The 19,974-nt window shown below is 31.9% G+C and overlaps 1 protein-coding gene across 5 annotated transcripts; it reads right to left on the bottom strand.

Moving 5' to 3' along the window:
• Positions 1–1,031: 1,031 nt before the first annotated feature.
• On the bottom strand, positions 1,032–15,904 carry LOC132060173 (protein NLP7-like). Of its 5 annotated transcripts, none has more exons than XM_059453086.1 (5): positions 15,537–15,904; positions 3,839–4,416; positions 3,372–3,419; positions 2,373–3,306; positions 1,032–2,263 (listed from the first exon to the last, which is right to left on the bottom strand). In XM_059453086.1, exons 1-5 carry the CDS (start codon positions 15,742–15,744, stop codon positions 1,194–1,196), a joined length of 2,838 nt encoding a protein of 945 aa, XP_059309069.1. In that variant the 5' UTR covers positions 15,745–15,904; the 3' UTR covers positions 1,032–1,193. The 5 variants fall into 5 exon arrangements, with proteins under 5 accessions (XP_059309069.1, XP_059309086.1, XP_059309061.1 ...); XM_059453103.1 differs by having other exon boundaries at positions 15,533–15,608; XM_059453078.1 differs by lacking the exon at positions 15,537–15,904 and adding an exon at positions 6,685–7,033.
• Between the last annotated feature and the right edge of the window lie 4,070 nt (positions 15,905–19,974).

The raw sequence follows: 19,974 nt of genomic DNA, 5'->3' as shown, positions 1-19,974 counted from the left end.
TCTATATTGTCAAATTATGTTAGATGAATATTTTAACAGCTTGACTTTCAGTTTCAAATATGTTAATATGAATTATTGAGATGTGATACAATCAAGTTAAATGATTGTAGTTTAATATTGGATCACTTAATGTATTCGGTTTTAGGTGAAAACTTAGGTCATGTGATGGATTTCTCCTATTAAACTTATTTTTTATCATGGGCAAGAGAAACTCTCTTTGAGAGGCGAAACATAAAAAGTGAAAACTTTTTTTTTTTCTTCCGCATTTTCTTAAAATTTGAAAATAAATCTAGTCTTCCACATTTAGTTTTAAAAAAAAAGGGTTTTCCACATGTTAAGAAAATAATTAATTTTTTCAAAATTTTATAAAAATTCAGACAGATTTTATAAAAGTTCTAAGAAAATGAAATCATGAAAATCAAGATTTTTAAGACATTTTAAAAAAATAATCAAGTTTCCTTATTTTTAACAAATCCATTTTTCCATCAAGTTTTTTTTTCTTTTTTCAAAAACGGGTTTTAAAAAAACAAATTTTCAATAAAAAGGGTTTTAAAAACTTTTTTTAAAAGATGTTTTTAGTTTTTTTTTTTTTTTTAAATGGTTTTAAAAAAATCAAATTTTCAAATTAAAAAAAAAAAAAGACGTGGTTTTAAAACTCATTTTTTTTAATGAAAATTCAGTTTTTATTTTTATTTTAAAAAAATTGACACGCAGTTAAAAATTAAAAAAAGAGAAGAAAACAAATAAACGCGAGACTTCACCAGGGTAATTATTCCGTTTTAAATTTAGTACAGGGACCCCTGGAAAGGAAGGCTATTTGCTAAGATACGGTAATAAATGCTTATCCCTTTTCTTTTTGTCATAAAAATGGCATCCAGACCAATTTGTGCTCATCGACAATTTTATCGGTACATACTAACCAAAGAGATGAATTTGATGGTTGGGCGAAAAGTGATCACGTAAAATTTTAAGGCAAAGTTGGTCCGGAAACTACAGTTAAAGAGGAGGAAATTTTAAGAATTGAAGCAAAAGAAACAAGAAAAACACAATTAATTTCCTCAGAGGCTTGATACAATTGAAAAATTTGTTACAATTACAGAGAACCTGTCAATCAAAATCTATACATACAGTGGACAAGATCCTAGTATTACAAGAATTACTTGACTAGTATTATGTATTTACAACCTATTTCATTATCCTTTACCTGAACTCTCACAGGAGCTCCCTAGGTTGGACATAATATCATGAACTACCAATCTCACAATACTGCTGCCCGATGATCTTGAGCTATCGACACATTCCTGCAAATCTGCATCACAAGAAATCGAAACCAACTCGAGATCATCATCTAGATACTTGATGTCGAAAGTACCAAGCTCTAACTTAAGCCTTTTTGCTACTTCTTCCTTCAACTTAACAATACCAGAATCTAAACAAAGCCGAAATCTTATGATATCTTCCTTATATGTTGCTTTTATTGTAACGGATATCACTTCAGGCCAGGCAGAACACTGTGGCATTGTGTCAGTGGGAACATAAACAGGGTCCTTCGCAGTTGCATCGGGAAAAGGTGGGTTCGACAAATTGTATTCTGGGACACGTTCATCCACCAGAGCAGCGTCTCCGTGTGAACAAAGATTTCTCAGATCATGAGAGCTGCCTGCATCCTCGACTAGCATTCTCCCAAATGCTTCATGTTCTGGAATAAAAGGCCTAGGCTTTTGGACTGCAGAAGATAAGTTGATTTCTGTTGTGGTCTGACGAGCTGCTTCCAGGGAGCCTCCCACTTTCATGCACGACTCACGAGGTGGTGAATTAACCAGCTCGTTCTGAGGACTGCCTTGGCATGAACCATGGGACGTAGGTGTCCCTGCGCTCTCTTCTCTTGAAACACTCCCCGTTCTGGACTTACATGAGCCTTCAGCATGCAGAAAACCATTCTGCGGAGGAGTGAGTTCTTCGTGATTTTCTGGTGTTCCATGGTTGGAGGACTCATTTTTCTCAGGAAATACGGAAGGTTTAGACGATGGTGAACTTGGTAGATTGGAACCATTTGTACAAGCAGGCCAAGAAATAGAACTAACAGCAGTAGGAAGTGAATTTGGTGCCAGTGAAGTCAGAGTAAATGCACCTTCGCCTCCTTGAACGGATTCAATTACACACTTTAGCTTTGAAAGGGAACGGTTGACTTTATTTATCTTGCGAGATGGCCATCTAGAGATCCCATGCTGCCTGCATATGCGTTTCATTGTGGTAGGGCAAACTGTAGTTGCAAGAACATTGATGAGAATAGCTAAAAGAAGGAAATAAAAGAGAAATATATCTATAAGAGCAATTTGGTCAAGAAAAAGCATTTCAAATCGAGAACATACCACCAAGACTCTTTGCAGCATCCTTAAGACTTCCAGCAAAATACTGTTGCAAAACCTCTAAGCTTATTGTTTTCTCTGCTTTGCCACGTTTTCTCTCTGATTTCTTTCCTGTCGCTTCATTTTCAGAGTTAGATACATGATTAGGGGCTTCACCTTTTGCAACATCGGATCCCACTGCCAACTGCTGCTCTCCCAATAGATCAAGATGTGTCCATCCATTTGGTAAACTAGTGGGCTGAGGAAGAGATTTCGGTATTGGTACAGACTCAGGCTTCAAGTCAATTTTCTCTTCCATAGAAGCCTTAATAATCTCAACTGAGCTCCAGTCATAGTCAAGTTCCCCTCCGGAAGCAATACTGAGACTCCTGCAGTGCTGTTTCATTGTCAATAAGATCGAGTTAAGCAAGGCCTGCTGGTTACTGTAATCCCCAGAATTCGGTGGAAGAAAAAATTCCAGAATATAATCATCATTGCCGGTGTGACTGCTCCGTAAGCAGATGGCAAAACAACTGGTCAACCCAAACAAGCGTGCATAATGTACCAAGGGGTACTCAGTTTTGCAGAATTGTGTGATATCTTCACAATAGCATGACTTTTGTGAAGCGTATGCTCTTCCAGCAACTCCTTGTCCCCTTTGTAAATGATGCTCCGCGCAAGCATCACGGAAACCCCACATGTGTGCATCAACCACATAAAATGCTACATCTGTTGTGGACATACAGATCTGTCCCATGCAGCTTCCATCAAAACTACTGCAGCTCTTTTTCAATCCACCACCATCAGCCAGAACACTACGATGCCTGCATGGGACCCATGTCTGAGCCAGAGGCAGTTTGTATGTTTCACATACTGCAGTTAGTATCTCCAAAATGTCAACCAATGCATTCTGTCGGCCTTCATTGCAAATCTGGTTCACATACCCCATCACATAGACCTGTTCAGACAAATGATGAAACAACAACCACTTAAACGAGAAAGTTTTACACAACTGTTCCTTACCTGAGTGTTTGGGTTGTCCAATATCTCTGAACTTTTCAAATTTACAGCCTGCAGAAAGTAGAAATAGATTAACCAAAGAGACCTCATCTGGAAAAAAGAAAAAGTAGGAAAGGATGATGGATGCTTTTGGTTTAGATGAAAGACTCTGTCTATCTACTCAAAAGCTTTTAATACCATACATAAGTAACCACAATAATTGGATTTACTCTGCACAATACATGTCCAAATGCACCTTTGTATGCCGACAACACTATCAAACATTACCCATTGAATGCACGATTGAATTTGTGCACTTATTTTCAAGGAACAAAATCTCAGCCAACGGTATAACAGATGTGCTATGAATGGCTAGTTCTAACACTTTCTCATATAGTTGATGCAGAAGCACAATATCCAATATTATCGAAAGATAAGACATCTAACATGAGAGATGTGAATTAGAATTTATAAAGGTTAAATGAACCAACCTCCAGTGCTTTGCATACTTTATCCACCTCAGCAGCATAGTTGATCTTTTGGGAGGTCATTATGAGCTCCAGTACACCAACACAAGATTGTCCAGATGGTTCAAACACAGGCAGCGCTAAAGTTCCTCGAACATTGTAATGCAGAGCATGATCAAGCCGAGGGAACTCTTTACTGGAGTAATATTGCACGTTTGGTGTCCATTCAGGCAACTTAAGGCGGAAGACACGGCCCGGAAGTCCAAGTACTCCATCAGTCTCTCCATCCGCAGCAAACATATACATCAGAGAAACTGTTCGATATTGATGAAGCCCATTACACTCTGGGTCAAGAACAAAGGGTTGCCCTGAAGTTGTGAGTACAGACCGACCAGCATCTTTTACAGGTGCCCAGACCTGAGCTAAAACTCGCTCTCCTGTGGATTCCTTTAAGTATCTAAGCGCTTGTGTCATCCTCTCCTTGATTACACAAGACCCATCTGGATAATCTCCAGGTGTTCGTCCCGAAACTGGTTGAGGAAGTCGTCCTTTATCAGCATTGACAGAGATAGTTTCAGTTGTAGACTCGGGATCACCAGTGTCTGCTCCAAAAATGGAAGGAAAATTAGATGATTCTTTCATTGTGTGTAACCAGAAAATGAAGCACATTCAACTAGTTTATCCCTTTTTCACAAGGACAAACTGAGGATAAGTTCATACATCACAAAGTAAAGCTACTCCTCGAGAATTGTGTTATAAAGAGACTGCAACAGGTTAATTATAAAGTTTAAGAGGGAATAAAGTTCAACTGTTGTATATGAACAATCTAAGTTAGCTTTAATGTTTTGTTATGTGAAGTAATTTGTTTCTCTTTTTTGGTAAGTACTATGTGAAGTAATCTTTATGCTTATAATACTGAACTCATCAAGAAAAAGGCGACTTGGCTCGCAGTTGCACTAAATCAGCATATTTCTAATGTGTTAACTACAGAGACAAGAAATATCTCTACATATTTTGTTCATCAGTAAGCAAGAGATTTCATTAGAAGAAGTACTTTTACATTCTGTACTCTGATGTCCAGCATGTTCTTTCTCTACATCTAATTGCTAATAGCGATGGGCACACATGTGAGAACTTTCCTGCTCCTAATATATATGCACAGGTTGTTTGCACTAAACCAACAAACAAACGTATCTTTCTTATTACTCAAACCTTTATCAATTAACCAATGTTCATAATATTAAGATATGTTCTGCATATGGTGTTACATTAAATCTGAAGGGCAGCCCGGGGCATTAAGCTCCCGCTATGCACAGGGTCCGGGGAAGGGCAGACCACAAGGGTCTATTAAATCTAACAAACAAAAATCTTCTCGTACTTATTTACTCCATGTAAATACAGTAGCATGTATCTTCATAAAACACGAAAGCAAAAAAAAAAAAAAAAAAAAAAAAAAACTACATGATCGATTAGGAAAGAAGAAATGAAAAGAAAAAAAAATTCTAACTCATCTCAGTGTGTAACTATTGCTCTCCTAGAATCAAATTCACTAAACTTGATGTGAATAAAAGGGTGGGAATAAGTTAAAAAGGGCAATATTTCGGCTAAAAAGGAATCCAAAAATAAAAAGGTAAAACATAATATTCTCTAAACTAAATTTCATTAGATTCAATTGAGATTGTGCAAATATGGTATCCAATTCCGCAATATTTCAGCTTTCCTTTGTTTCTGTTTCTGCAGAAGCTAAAGATTTGGTACTTTTTTTTAAAGTTGCTAGCAAAAGTATTTGTTTGATACTGTTTTCCCAACAAGAGTTTTTACTAAGAAGTACCTGTTATTTTACAAAAAGAAACAGCATTAAGTGTGATACTGTTTTTCCAAGAAGAGTTTGTAAGAAGAACAAGTTTTTTGTTAAAAAAACAGCATCCAGACAAACACTTTATGCAAATTTCAGAAACAAATGCCACCTAAGTTTTTGTACGTCTGAAAAATCACCAAATTTGCAGCAAGATCAAAAAGTAGACTAATTTTATTACTCACAGTTTTTCAAAATTCTCAAAAACAGCTTGATACATGTTTTGTTGCAAAAAGCAGCATCAACACAAACACTTTTTGCATTAAATGGTGGCCCGGTGAAACACGTTATGCATTATTTAGCAAAATTCAGCTTTTGTAAAAACTGAAACAAATGACACCTAAATTTGTAAGCCTAAAAAGTCGCCAAATTTACATGGTTTTTTGCCAAAAAAAAAAAGAATCAAAATAAAGTGTGATGTACTATTTCTACAAGAAGAATTTTTACTGTACTAAGTACATCTTTTTCTGCCAAACAACAGCAACAAGACAAGCACTTTATGCAAATATAGCAAATAGAAGTATTGTAAGTACCGAAACAAATGACACCTAAATTTGTCAGGCTAAAAAGTCACCAAATTTGTAGCAGACCAAAAAGTCAACCAAATTTACTCAAAGTCTTTTCAGACATAACGTTAAAAACACATCTTAACTATTAATTTTTTGTGAGTCAAAGTGTATTTGAATATATAGATGGTGGCAGAGGCAGAGGGAGGAAGGGCCAAGGGATTCATCCGAACTCCTTTCTATAAAAAAACTACACTATTTATACATAATTAAAATTATTATTTATGTATATACAGTAGATTTTGAACTCCTTTAACTTTTTCGTGTATTTACTTTTTATATTTTGAATCTCTTAGTAAAAATTTGATTCCGCCACTAGACGGTGGTGATAATTAAACCAGAAAAAAGTAACAACTGATAATTGAGACGTGAACCTCGTGAAAAAATGATAAGTTAAAACATATTCTCAATAAAAAACAACTTAAAACAAAACCAAAAGGCTTACATACAAGCGACAAATCTTGGATGACTTATGATAACTGTGTTTTTTTCGTCGTTATCATCAGAAAAAGCCCAAAGAGGAGAACAAGGCAAGAAAGGAGACGTAGGATTAGACGAAACTGCAGCAAAAATCTGATCAAACGACCATGAAGCATCGATATCAAGATCAAGATCCATCATCATCGACTCCTTTGACTTAGGAACTGGTTCTGACATGTTTGATCAAATTTTTCTCCAGATTTTGTACTTCTTTTTCTTCTTCAACTATATAGTATGTGGAAAGAGAGAGAGAAATATGTTTAATGGCAATTGGTAGAGGGTGATTCTATTGAGAAAAAGAAACTGGAATCTAATAAGTTGGGTTACTACTTGCAATTATTCTATATATGCAAATATCACTATCTACCTTATGTGTGGTTAAAAAGTTTCACGGGTGTCCAATTTAAATACGTAATAAATATTGAAAAAATTACACTGTATGTTAATTAGGGCAATAATTCTATCAAAACTGACTCATTTTTTAACCCCATTTTTTTAATTCTTACAAAAATGACTCAAACTTTATATATCTATATATATATATATATTCTTATATGTTTGTATATGTTGGTATATATTCTTTATAAGTGTCTATATATATTTGTATATGTCTGTATAGTTTGGGCTATTTTTTGTAATGTAAGTTTTGGGCTATTTTTTTGCAATGTAAGTGACCAACTTGTATATTTCTGAAATTTTCCCAATATTGTTAGTTTAATCTGTATTTAATTTTTATATTTTTTGCACGTCCATCTCTTTTAATATAGCTGAAGTTCAGGTAAAATGGTTGAACTTCAATCATATATGCATGAACTTGAAGCAAAATTATCTGAACTACGAGCAAAAATGGTTGAAATCAAGCAAAAATGAAAAGAAAAAAAGTTCCGCAAGAAATCCGTCAACTTCAATATACGTATCTAATTTTTTTGCCTCAACTTCAGTAACGTTCAAATACTTCAGCCATATGAAACTTCGTATATTTTGTCTGAAAACTAACTTCAGCACGAGGTTCCGAAGTGGATAAACGTGTAAGAATTTACAAGTTCAATGCATAACTTGAGCAATGCATCAAAGTCGAGTATCTGTTCACTTTCGCTCAAAATTTGAGACGGATTTAGAATTTAAACTTTATAATTCTATATTTTAGTTACTCGGTTTAAGATCTAATATTTATGTATATTTAATAAAAAAAATTAACATATAATAAATAGAATCTGAGCTAAAATAACTATGTCGATTAAACTTGTAAGCTTTAATCGTACATATGTAAGTGTTACCTTAAGTTTTATATGGCCGGTCTCAGAGCTCAAATAAAGAAGAAGAATTATGATTATAGTTAGCTTAGAAGTAATGGTCATATGATAAAAGTAGTCCTCTAATGTAGACTTTTACATGAGGAACATACCACTTGCTCTGAATTAAAGCGTAATTAATTAACTGTTATGACTTTCATATTATAATTTTGTAATAAAACTTGATATTGAGTGTACTTAGTTGTAACGTAAAATAGTTTTTGTATAAATTCTTTTCTACAAATTGTGAATTCTTCTTCAATGTAGCAACATGCTAATATATATTGTAATTTAATTATGTCATCTTTTAGCTAAGATTAGCAAAACTTAGAGGGGAAAAAAGAGTAATCTCTTAATTAAGCTAGCAGTGGAAGAGGTAACCAGCAGAAATCGATACATCCATGACCTAAAGAATAACTTACCACACGTCTAAAATATTGCTGCACCTTCATTACAACAAATGAATTTTTACTTCTAATAAAAATCAGATTTAGAGCCTTTAGGTTTGATATGATAGCTATACGCGGAGGAATAGATATGAGATTAGTTCGGGGGTTCAAAAATGTTTAAGTATGAGCAATTACTTACGTTGAGGTAGACAAATTCAAATCTTTCAATTGATTTAAAAATAAAAAAATGACAAATTTAGGGGGCTGCATATGCATTAAGCCTTTAGTTTTGGATGAGAAACAAAAGTAACATATGATAGCTATACGCGGAGGAATAGATATGAGATTATTGTTTAGATGATTAAAAAGTTGACAAAAATGTTTAAGTATTGAATGAAGCAATTATTATTTTGTAAAATACGTGTGAAGTAGACAAATTCAAATCTTTCAATTGATTTAATCAAGTATAAAACAAGATTCGAATCTCAAATTTACATATTAATAATTCAATATCCATAAATGTCTAGCCTCTTGTAGAAATGAAATACTGCTACTTGCCAGGTAAAGTTTGTCTTTAGTAATACAAATTTTTTTTTTTTTTTTAACCATTTTGTGGTTCAATGGTTTTGGACCTAAACGTAGTAAAATAGTGAGAGTTTAGTTCAATCCTTTTTGGACCCTGCGTATAGTGAGAGTTTAGTGCATTAGTTGTCCTCTATCCATATATTTGCAAAAAATTTCAATGCTTGAGCTCTTTTTCTTTTTTCTTTTTTTTTTTTCTTTTTTTTCAAATTACAGCTAGATGGAGAGGTATATAAAGAAGTGCACCACAAAACCCACCATTAAAAGGGTACCAAAAGTATCTTTTAAGAAAAGAAATTTTCAATAGTGACGTAACGATTCATAAGATCATACAATATCATATTGTTTTTTTTCTTCTTCTTAATTTTAAAGCTCATTTGTAGTTGGTCGAAAAGGGCATCCTCATTTGATATATTGACTTGAAGAAACATTGTACAATACATGTTATTTCGCCAATCTGTCTTTAATTATTTAATTTTCTTAAACCAACCAACACAAACAAGTAATTTTTATATACATATTATTATATAATCATGATTAAAAGGTATATGATCGTAGTTTAATTTTTTATTTGCTATGAACCTCGAATACAAATAAATATTTACAGGTCAGTATATAATAAAACTTCAAAAGGTATCTTTATAGTGCACACAAGGAACAAAATATTCTTCTCTTTACGTTTATAAATTATGGCGTGTGGTCTCAACCAATAGCAGACTCACCCGCCAACAATAACAAAAATACAAATCTCATGGATAATAGAACGCTACTAATAAATCACTACTTTCCCACAGAAATTTTCAATTAGAAAATGTTCAGTAGCTATTTTCAGTGAATTTTTGTAAACACGGAAAAATTAGGAAGTTACGTTTTCCAGTGGTTCAATGAGAATCCGTTTTTCACCGTGCGTTTTCCCAGTAGTGAGCTAGTTCGGTGGGAATGAGGTGGAAAAATCATGTTTTATAACACAAATTTCTCACTGAATGTCAATGAAAAAAACTTATGTTTCTAGTAGTGGACATACTACTACCATTAAAAAAAGTACTAAATCAGTTTCCGCACCAATTAATTTTTAAATAACTTTATCCACCGAAAACTTGGATAGATGGAAAAAAGCCATCTAATATTTCTGTCTCTGTTGGGAGCGTTAAAAACAACAACAAAAATAATGTTCTTTGCTTGAATAAGCAAATAAAAAACTAAAACTTTGTTCTGTGTTCAAATGAATTTGTTCTTATTTTCCAAACTTTTTTATATATTAGACTCAAAAAGAGCTTAGGATTTTTCTCTATGTAAAGAAAATCGGATATATCTATTATAATCATCCACTTAATTATAAGTTATAATAATAAGTATAGTACATGAACAGTACCTATTATTATTTTCTTTTTTATTTGAGCAGCTAAACGCTTTTGATTTTCCTAGTAGTAAATTATTGAACTTTTTTGAAAACAAGCAAGTGGTGAGAAAAGCAAAATGATCACAAAATGGAGTCTGTCTTAGTATCCTTTATTCATATAATATTGAGGAAAATTATGTACTTTAAAGTCATTAAATAGTAAATCTACTTTACTATTCTTGAATGCTTCATGTGGATGGTGATTAGTTTGCATCTTTTTATAGTTAGACAAAAATATGACACCCTAATTGACTCCACTTAATCAGTACAATTGGGGTTTATTTAACATGACTGTGATGGTCCAAATAAATATATTATTAACCTCAATCATTAGGAGCAAATATCTAAAATTTCATATAGAGAAGACTAGAAATTATGGACCCCGTTAATTGTTGTATAATGGTTTCCATGTTGAATTGTTGACAATGAAAAACTTAAGCAGTTTTTCATATGGATATTAAGTATGTCAAGTTAGCATGCTTCAAGTTGCCTCTGATTTTCAAGGCAAAGATTATTGTTATTTAATAGTCTCTTCATTCTTAAGGATTAGTCGTTTGGTATAATAGATCCGTCTTCAAAATATTTGACGTCATAAAAAATTATTAATGTTATTTTCAAATCTGTTGTTTAAACTACTCTCAAAATTTAGACTATTAATTTCTTTCTAAAAAATGTGTAAAAACCTTAAAAGACAGATAACATGTAACTTTCTTAGACCAAAAAAGGACCTACAAGAAACGAAATAACAGAGAGCTTTATGCGTCATTTTAGAATTTTATAATTATTTAATTTCAAAATTTGAAGAAGAAAACATATTTACTTTTAATTTAGAAACATATATTTTTTTAATTTTATTAAACCATTATTCTTGACTGCAAATAAGAGTTGGAATTCCAGTGCCGCTACCTCCATAAATATTGTCCTGATATCAATATTCTATACATTAATTGTGTAAAAAAACTATTAATATAATTGGGAACCATCCTCATCATAAAATATGTTCCCCTTTGTTTGGCATTTAGTTACTTAAATTTAGGTCCTTTCAAACTAATCTGCCTTAATTACCCATCACTGGCACCACTATCTTCCTAACCAATATATTATTAGGTGTAATCATAGAGGTTGAGCCAGGATTTGAGTTTTATGGGTTCTATGACATCAGGTGTTAGTAATTAGGTTATAAATTAAATTTGTGTACATATTTAGTGAATTTCTTCAAACAAAAATAGGATTTGAAGTTAAGATAGGCAGTTGGGCCAAACCCATACGTCGACTTCTAGCTCCATCGATGTGTAGTCACCTTCTAACTAATTTTTTAAAGACTTCAATAGATGAGATCTCTTGGAACAAACAATTTCTTATATGTATTGTTCATGAAATTCGTGACTCTTTTGATTGTTATGAATGAATAAAGATGCATATCATTTTGATCAAAATAGATTATTGTAATTGTTTTTATAGCTAAAAAGAAAAAGAATAGAAAATTCATCCTTAATTTCCAAGAAGGCTACACATATAGTAATCTTCTATCCACAATGTCACCATTTATAGAGTCAAACAAATATTTTTCCTTCAAATTTGAAACTAACTACTAAATCGCTTGTTATTTTACATTTTACCTGGTTTATATTCCGAAGTTTTATGTATTAAAAAAACAAACAGAAATTGGACGAATTTTCTAATTTCTCCACGGACTCCTTGTCCTTTTTTAATTCTGTTCCAAAGACCAAAGGGGATATTGACTAAAACATAAGGGATCACCGCCAAATATGTTTGTCCAAATTTAACTCATCCAAGGGTATACTTCACTTCTGTTATTTTTAAGAATCACAACTTAGAAACCACAAATAGATACTACTAAAAATCACATTCTTATGTTCAAAAATATTTTTAAATGTTTGAATTGTGGTGGAAAAAGATTATTTGTCTCCAATTTTTACAATAAAATCAAACATGTTTTTGGAGGACATTTAGCATGAATATTTTACATGGCATCAAATCTTAGAACTTTTTAATGTCAAACAAATAGTTAGGACCACCTTAAGGAGATGAGGAATATCTTACCACAAAAGAATAAATGTTGGTGGTCAAATTGGCAAGTATCAACTTTGAGCAATTAAAGCAAAAATTTCCTGACTTATCTTTAAAGAAAGCAAATTATTAATTGAAGTATAAAAAAAATGCACAGCATTTGCACATCTTACATGTACTCACAAAAAATGCATAATACTAGCAAAAATGCTCTTAAGACTAATAATATTTGTTCTCTCCCTCCTCCCATTTTGTAGGTCTTGTAAAAATAAATTATTGTTGATGTATAAATATTGATTATTTTATGTTTAAAAATATTGTTTTTATTAACCATATTTTAGTATTCGTGTTCGTCTTTTTTCTTCTTTCCTTCTACGACATACCATTTTGAACATTTACAAAAAATTCAAAAGATGATCTCAGTGTCTCTGAATTATGATTATGATGTTGTGGGGTTTTCAATGTTTAGTGTAATTAAAATTGCTGCATATTTCTTTTGGCTGCCTAAGCTACTGATGAGATCATTGTAATCTTCAACTTTAAAACAAAATCCATATATTATATTGTATAAATATTGTAAAAATAAGCTAGTCCGTAGTTGATTATGGATAATCTAAGGGATTTAATTAGTGCTTTACCACATCAGTAGAACACTATGAAAAAATATATATCAGTCTTTTCAGCAATTTAATTCAAGAGTCAAACAATTGTTTTTATATAATTGGCTATCTTTAGTTTCCACTAAATATTTGTAGGCTGTAGTACAGGTTGATGTGGAGTGAGAACTAAGGATAATAGCTTTTCTTAATCAAGATTAAACATTTAAGAAATGAGATGTGTTGCATTATCCATATTAATAAAATTGGTAATAGAATAGCATTAATAGGGATGCGCAAATATGGAACTTTACATACTCGTACATGGATAGTTTTTATTTTTGGGTTTATGGAAGTAGCCTTCAAAAAAAACTAAAATGGAGAGAGCGTCCCCTTCTAATTAGCCAGTTTCCAAGAGGGAGAGCTAGATAGCGAGCGATCATTCAAGAATGAACACTAAATATGTCTGTCAATACCAACTTGCTCGAAGTGCGAGTAAAGGTTCACCTGTTGATTGTATCGTTACATGCTTTTTGGTAGAGGGGCCTCCACCTAGCTCGGTATATTGGGCTTGTGGCGACTAAATCTTACTTCCAATGAGGCACTATTGATTGATCTACTGGGGGAGTTCACACTCAGTGTGAAGGAAAATCTCATATAGTGGGCTTTTCACGGAAAATCCAAATTACCCAGGCCAGTGAGTTCCAAACACCGAATGATTAACAAAACAAAAACAAAAGAGAACCACCACGTATTTGAACCATGTACTCCCTCCATTCCAATATATATATATACACATTTTTTTCCCATTAAGAAATGAGAGTTAACAAATGAAAACCATAATGTTGCAGTTATGAAACACTAGTTTTACAATGAGACAATATGCATGCCAAGAGTATGTCAATCATACAGAGCCCAAATGCTTCGTAATGAAAGACAGAAGCTGGTTTTACTAAACGCGGGAAATATGTGTAAAAAATGGCCCAATGCATAAAGCATCAGGGTTCGTGAAGGATCCGAGGAAGGGCCGCAACTCAAGGGGTGTGATATATAGGTGATCTTACTCTGACACAAGCATCAATGGCTGGTGGCTCGAATCTCACATGAAAACAATTTTATTGTTGCTTCAAGGCACATCTACAGGGGAAAATTAAAAAAAAAAAAAAAAAAAAAAAGAAGAAGAAGAAGCGTATATACAAAAGCATACCTATACCACTTCCTTTTCATCGCCTTAAATTCCTCATCAAAGGCAAAAAAAATTATTTTTCAAGAACAAGCAAAAGTTCGACCGTATGAAGTGCGTAAAATAAACCAATTAATTAAAGTTCAGCAATAAATGCGTATATAGAAATTTTGGGTAGGAGGAAAAGTAAATTAGGTAGAGAGAGCATATAATATTATTGGTTTTATTAATAAACACTAGCCTTGTTTTAGTAAGTTTTTCCTGTTCCAACCCCATTTGAGTAACTACAACTAAAGGGATACAACAGTCAAACTTCCACCAGAATCATTATATACATACATACAGACAAGCTTCTAATACTAACCCCTTCACTAATTGATCTTAATTGGTTGCACAAGTATGATTTGTCATTCCAACAGCCTAACAGAATAATTAGGAAGACAAGGGGAAAAAAAAGAGGAAATTTTCGTATCTAGACTTCGCTCTGATATGAGGGAAGCTAAAATCGACTCGATGCAAAAGGATTCAACTGCTTGTTTGTTGTCAAGCTTATCCAACAAGACTGCATAGAATCACATCATCGAAGGGCTATTATTGAAGATTGCAGATACCTACGAAGTCAACAAGACGAATATTATCCACATTTGGAGAGAAGCAAACAAGTGCGCAACTTTTTTGAAAATGAAGGTCACAAACAAGAGAAAGAATGTGATCAAGGAAATGGAGTTTTTGCTGAGATAACAGTACATTTTAGTATTTTTCATTGTATAGAGAAAAAGGATTCAACTTAGGAAGGCAAGTTACAACCTTTATTCTCTTCCAAATTTTCATGTCGAAGCAGTTGTTTCACTTTCGAAAGATGGAGATTTAGTTCCTGCACCGAAACTTTTCATGTCATGACTAAAACAAATGAATATCCTCTTCGCGACATTGCAGAACTCTCTGCAATAAAGTAATTGAGCACCATATTATGATATGCAAAGTACAGTCGAACCTCTCTATAACAACCATTCTCTATAATAACATTTCATATAACGGCCAAGTATTTGTGGAACCGATCTTTCATGTTATGTTATATTATACGCTCTCGTTAACAGTTTTTAATTAAAATTATTATTTATATATATATACGGTAGATGTTGAACCCCTTTAGCTTCTTCGTGTGTTTGTTTTTTTTCATATTTTGAATCCCTTAGTAAAAATTCTGGTTATGCCACTAGATAGTGGTGATAGTTAAGCTAGAAAAAAGTAACAAACTGATAATTGAGATGTGAAACTCGCGAAAAAATGATAAGTTAAAACATATTGTCAATAAAAAAACTTAAAACAAAACCAAAAGGCTTACATGCAAGCGACAAATCTTGGATGACTGATGATAACGGCGTTTTTTTCATCATTATCATCAGAAAAAGCCCAAAGAGGAGAACAAGGCAAGAAAGGAGACGTAGGATTAGACGAAACTGCAGCAAAAATCTGATCAAACGACCATGAAGCATCGATATCAAGATCAAGATCCATCATCATCGACTCCTTTGACTTAGGAGCTGGTTCCGACATGTTTGATCAAATTTTTCTCCAGATTTTTACTTCTTTTTCTTCTTCAACTATATAGTATGTGGAAAGAGAGAGAGAAATATTTTTAATGGCAATTGGTAGAGGGTGATTCTATTGAGAAAAGAAAACTGGAATCTAATGAGTTGGAACTTGGGCTACTACTTGCAATTATTCTATGCATATATCACTATCTACCTTATGTGTGGGTAAAAAATTTCACGGGTGTCCAATTTAAATATATACGTAATAAATATAGTTATTATAATCTGTATTTAATTTTTAAACTTTTTACACGTCTGTCGATTTTGGAATAATTTCAAATTCGGTGTCTGAAGTTTGATATAGTTGTAGTTCATATAAAATAGTTGAACTCCAATCATATATGCATGAATTTCAGGCAAAACTATCTAAAACTACCCCAAAATGATTGAAATCAAGCAAAAATGGCTGAATTTCAGTAATACTGATGTGTTTTTGCCTCAACTTCAGACAGAAATGTCTAAACTTTAACCATATGAAACTTCAAATATTTTATCTGAAGTTGGACTTTGTCAAAACTAACTTCAGACACTGAATGTCTGAAGTTGTTCCGAAGTGGATAGTCGTGCAAAAATTTATAAATTTAGGAAATAACTTAAATAGCGGTATCGAAATCAGATATTTGTGCACTTACCTCCAGAGTTAGAAGCAGATTCAGACTTTAAACTTTTTAAATTCGATATTTTAGTTACTCGGTTTAAAATTTAATATATTTAATTTCATTAAAAAAAAAAATGTATAGGGGTCTAAGCTAATATTACTATATCGACTAAACTTGTAAGCTTTAAGAGATAAGGGTCAAAAACACACCCCAACTATCATTTTTTTTTTTAGTTTCATACCTAAACTATCAGAAGGTTGAGAAAACTACTTAAACTATCACTATCTAATTTGCAAAACACCATCTCAAATTATTCTTGAATGGCATGTGATCTACACTCTCCATTTTATATAAAAATATTGCCAAGTGTTGTCCACATGGATAAATAATGTCACAATGGCACCTACATGGAAATTAAAAAAAAACTATTTGTTTTAAAAAACAAATTGAAAAATAATAATTTTTGTAAAAAAATATCAAAAATTATAGAAAATAAAAAAAAATATTTTAAAAAATGGAAAAGTTATTTTTAAAAAAAAAATAAGAAAACTGATTGTTTAGTTTTCACATTTTTTTTTTAAAAAAAAAACAACTTTTCCATTAAATCATTTTTTTTTTTCTGATTTTCTAAATTTTTTGATTTTTTTTTTTTTACAAAAATTATTTTTTTTCATTTTTTTTTTTAAAATCCAGATTTTTTTTTTAAAATGCTGATTTTTTTTAAAAAATAATGCGGTTTTTTCAAAAAAATATTTTTTTTTTTTAATTTCCATGTAGGTGCCACCATAGCATTACTTATGCTATGTGGACAATTTTTTTGAGAAAATTTCAGCTTCACTTGTCTTTTGGAGAGTGAGTTCACACATTTAGTTCACGTGTGTTTTGCAAACTAGATAGTGATAGTTTAGGTAGTTTTCTCAACCTTATGATAGATTAGGTATGAAACTAAAAAAAAAGTGATAGTTAAGGTGTGTTTTTTACCCTTATCTCAAGCTTTAATTGTACATATCTTTGTGTTACCTTTAAGTTTACTACCCCTAAGTTTTATATACTCGTTCTCAAAGCTTATATAAAGAAGAAAAGTTCTGATTATTTTGCGGTTAGCTTAGAAGTAATGGTCATATGATAAAAGTAGTCCGCTAATGTAGACTTTTACATGAGGAACTTGTTCGAAATTGAAGTGTTGAAATGTAATCGATTAACTTATACCACTTTCATATTATAATTTTGTATAAAACTTAATATCGGATGTACTTAGTTGTAAGTTGTAACATAGAATTATTTTTTCCTTCTAGAAATCGTAATAGTACATTTAGTTTTCGACGGGGAACAAAAGTAACATACATTTACATACAATAGCTATACGCGAAGAAATACTGTATGAGAATATTGTTTAGATGATTAAAAGTTGACAACAATGTTTAAGTATTGAATGAAGCAATTATTATTATCTAAAATACATGTGAAGTAGACAAATTCAAATCTTTCAATTGATTTAATCAATTATAAAACAAGATTCCAATCTCAAATTTACATATTAATAACTCAATATCCATAAATTCGCAGAAATTTTCAATGTTTTAAGCTCTTTTTCTGTTTTTTTTCTTTTTCAAATTACAGCAAGATGGAGAGAAAGGAACCAAGACAACCATTAAAGGGAACTAAAAGTATCTTTTAAGAAAATGTAATTTTCAATAGTGACGTAACGATTCATAAAATCTTAAAATATCATATTCTTTTTTTTTTTCCTTCTTAATTTTAAAGTTCATTTGTAGTTGGTCGAAAGAGACATTCTCATTTGATATATTAACTTGAGGAAACATTGTACAATATATATTACTTCGCCTGTCTGTCTTTAATTATTTAGTTTTTTTAAACCAACCAATAAAAACAAGTGATTTTTATATACATATTATTATAATATCATGATTAAAAGGTATATGATCTCAGTTTAATTTTTTATTTGCTATGAACCTCGAATACAAATAAATATTTACAGGTCAGTATATAATAAAACTTCAAAAGGTATCTTTATAGTGCGCACAAGGAGCAAAACATTCTTCTCTTTACGTTTATAAATTATGGCGTGTGGTCTCAACCAATAGAGACTCACCCGCCAACAATAACAAAAGGCATAATACATAAATAGGCTCTCAAACTTGGCCTCATCTTTTAAGTATGCCTCCAACTTTGGGTGTAAACAAGTAGGCACTTCAACTTGTAAAAAGTTGAACACATAAACACAAATGCTGACGTGGCGCTAAAGTGGCACATACTTTTGGAGGTGTCTAGATGATCATTTTGTAATTTAAAGTGTTCAATTGACAAAGTGGAGACAAGTTGAGGTGTCTACTTGTGCACACCCAAAGTTGGAGGGCATATTTAAATAATGAGATTAAGTTTGAGGGCCTATTCATGTATTATGCCATAACAAAAATACAAATCTCATGGATAATAGAACGCTACTAAAAAATCACTATTTTCCTACTAAAATTTCCGATTAGAAAATGTTCAGTAGCTATTTTCAATGAATTTTTGTGCGAAAAATCTAAATAGTAGTGTTTTCACACGAAAAAATTAGAAAGTTACGTTTTTCAGCGTTTCAATGAGAATCTGTTTTCCACCGTGAGTTTTATCAGCAGTGAGCTAGTTCGGTGGGAAAGAGGTGAAAAAATCATGTTTTATAACACAAATTTTTCACTGAATGTCAATGAAAAAACTTTGGTTTCTAGTAGTGGGCGTACTACTACCATTAAAAAAAGTACTAAATCAGTTTCCGCACCAATTAATTTTTAAATAACTTTATCCACCGAAAACTTCCATAGATGGAAAAAGGCCATCTAATATTTCTGTCTCTGTTGGGAGCGTTAAAAACAACAACAAAAATAATGTTCTTTGGTTGAATAAGCAAATAAAAAACTAAAACTTTGTTCTGTGTTCAAATGATTTTGTTCTTATTTTCCAAACTTTTTTATATATTAGACTCAAAAAGAGCTTAGGATTTTTCTCTATGTAAAGAAAATCGGATATATCTATTATAATCATCCACTTAATTATAAGTTATAGTAATAAGTAAAGTACACGAACAGTACCTATTATTATTTTCTTTTCTATTTGAGCAGCTAAACGCTTTTGACTTTCCTGTAGTAAATTATTGAACTTTTAAAAAAAGCAAGTGGTGAGAAAAGCAAAATGATCACAAAATGGAGTCTGTCTTGGTATCCTTTATTCATATAATATTGAGGAAAATTATGTACTTTAAAGTCATTAAAAAGTAAATCTACTTTACTACTCTTGAATGCTTCATGTGGATGGTGATTAGTTTGCTTCTTTTGCTAGTTAGACAAAAATATAACACTCTAATTAACTCCACTTAATCAGTACAATTGGGGTTTATTTAACATGACTGTGATGGTCCAAATAAATATATTATTAACCTCAATCATTCGGAGCAAATATCTAAAATTTCATATAGAGAAGACTAGAAATTATGGACCCCGTTAATTGTTGTATAATGGGTTGCATGTTGAATTGTTGATAATGAAAAACTTAAGCAGTTTTTCATATGGATATTAAGTATGTCAAGTTAGCAT

This window comes from Lycium ferocissimum, chromosome 1 (genome assembly GCF_029784015.1).
Source record: "Lycium ferocissimum isolate CSIRO_LF1 chromosome 1, AGI_CSIRO_Lferr_CH_V1, whole genome shotgun sequence".
NCBI lineage: Eukaryota > Viridiplantae > Streptophyta > Magnoliopsida > Solanales > Solanaceae > Lycium > Lycium ferocissimum.
This window is presented reverse-complemented; position numbering and strand designations above follow the sequence as displayed.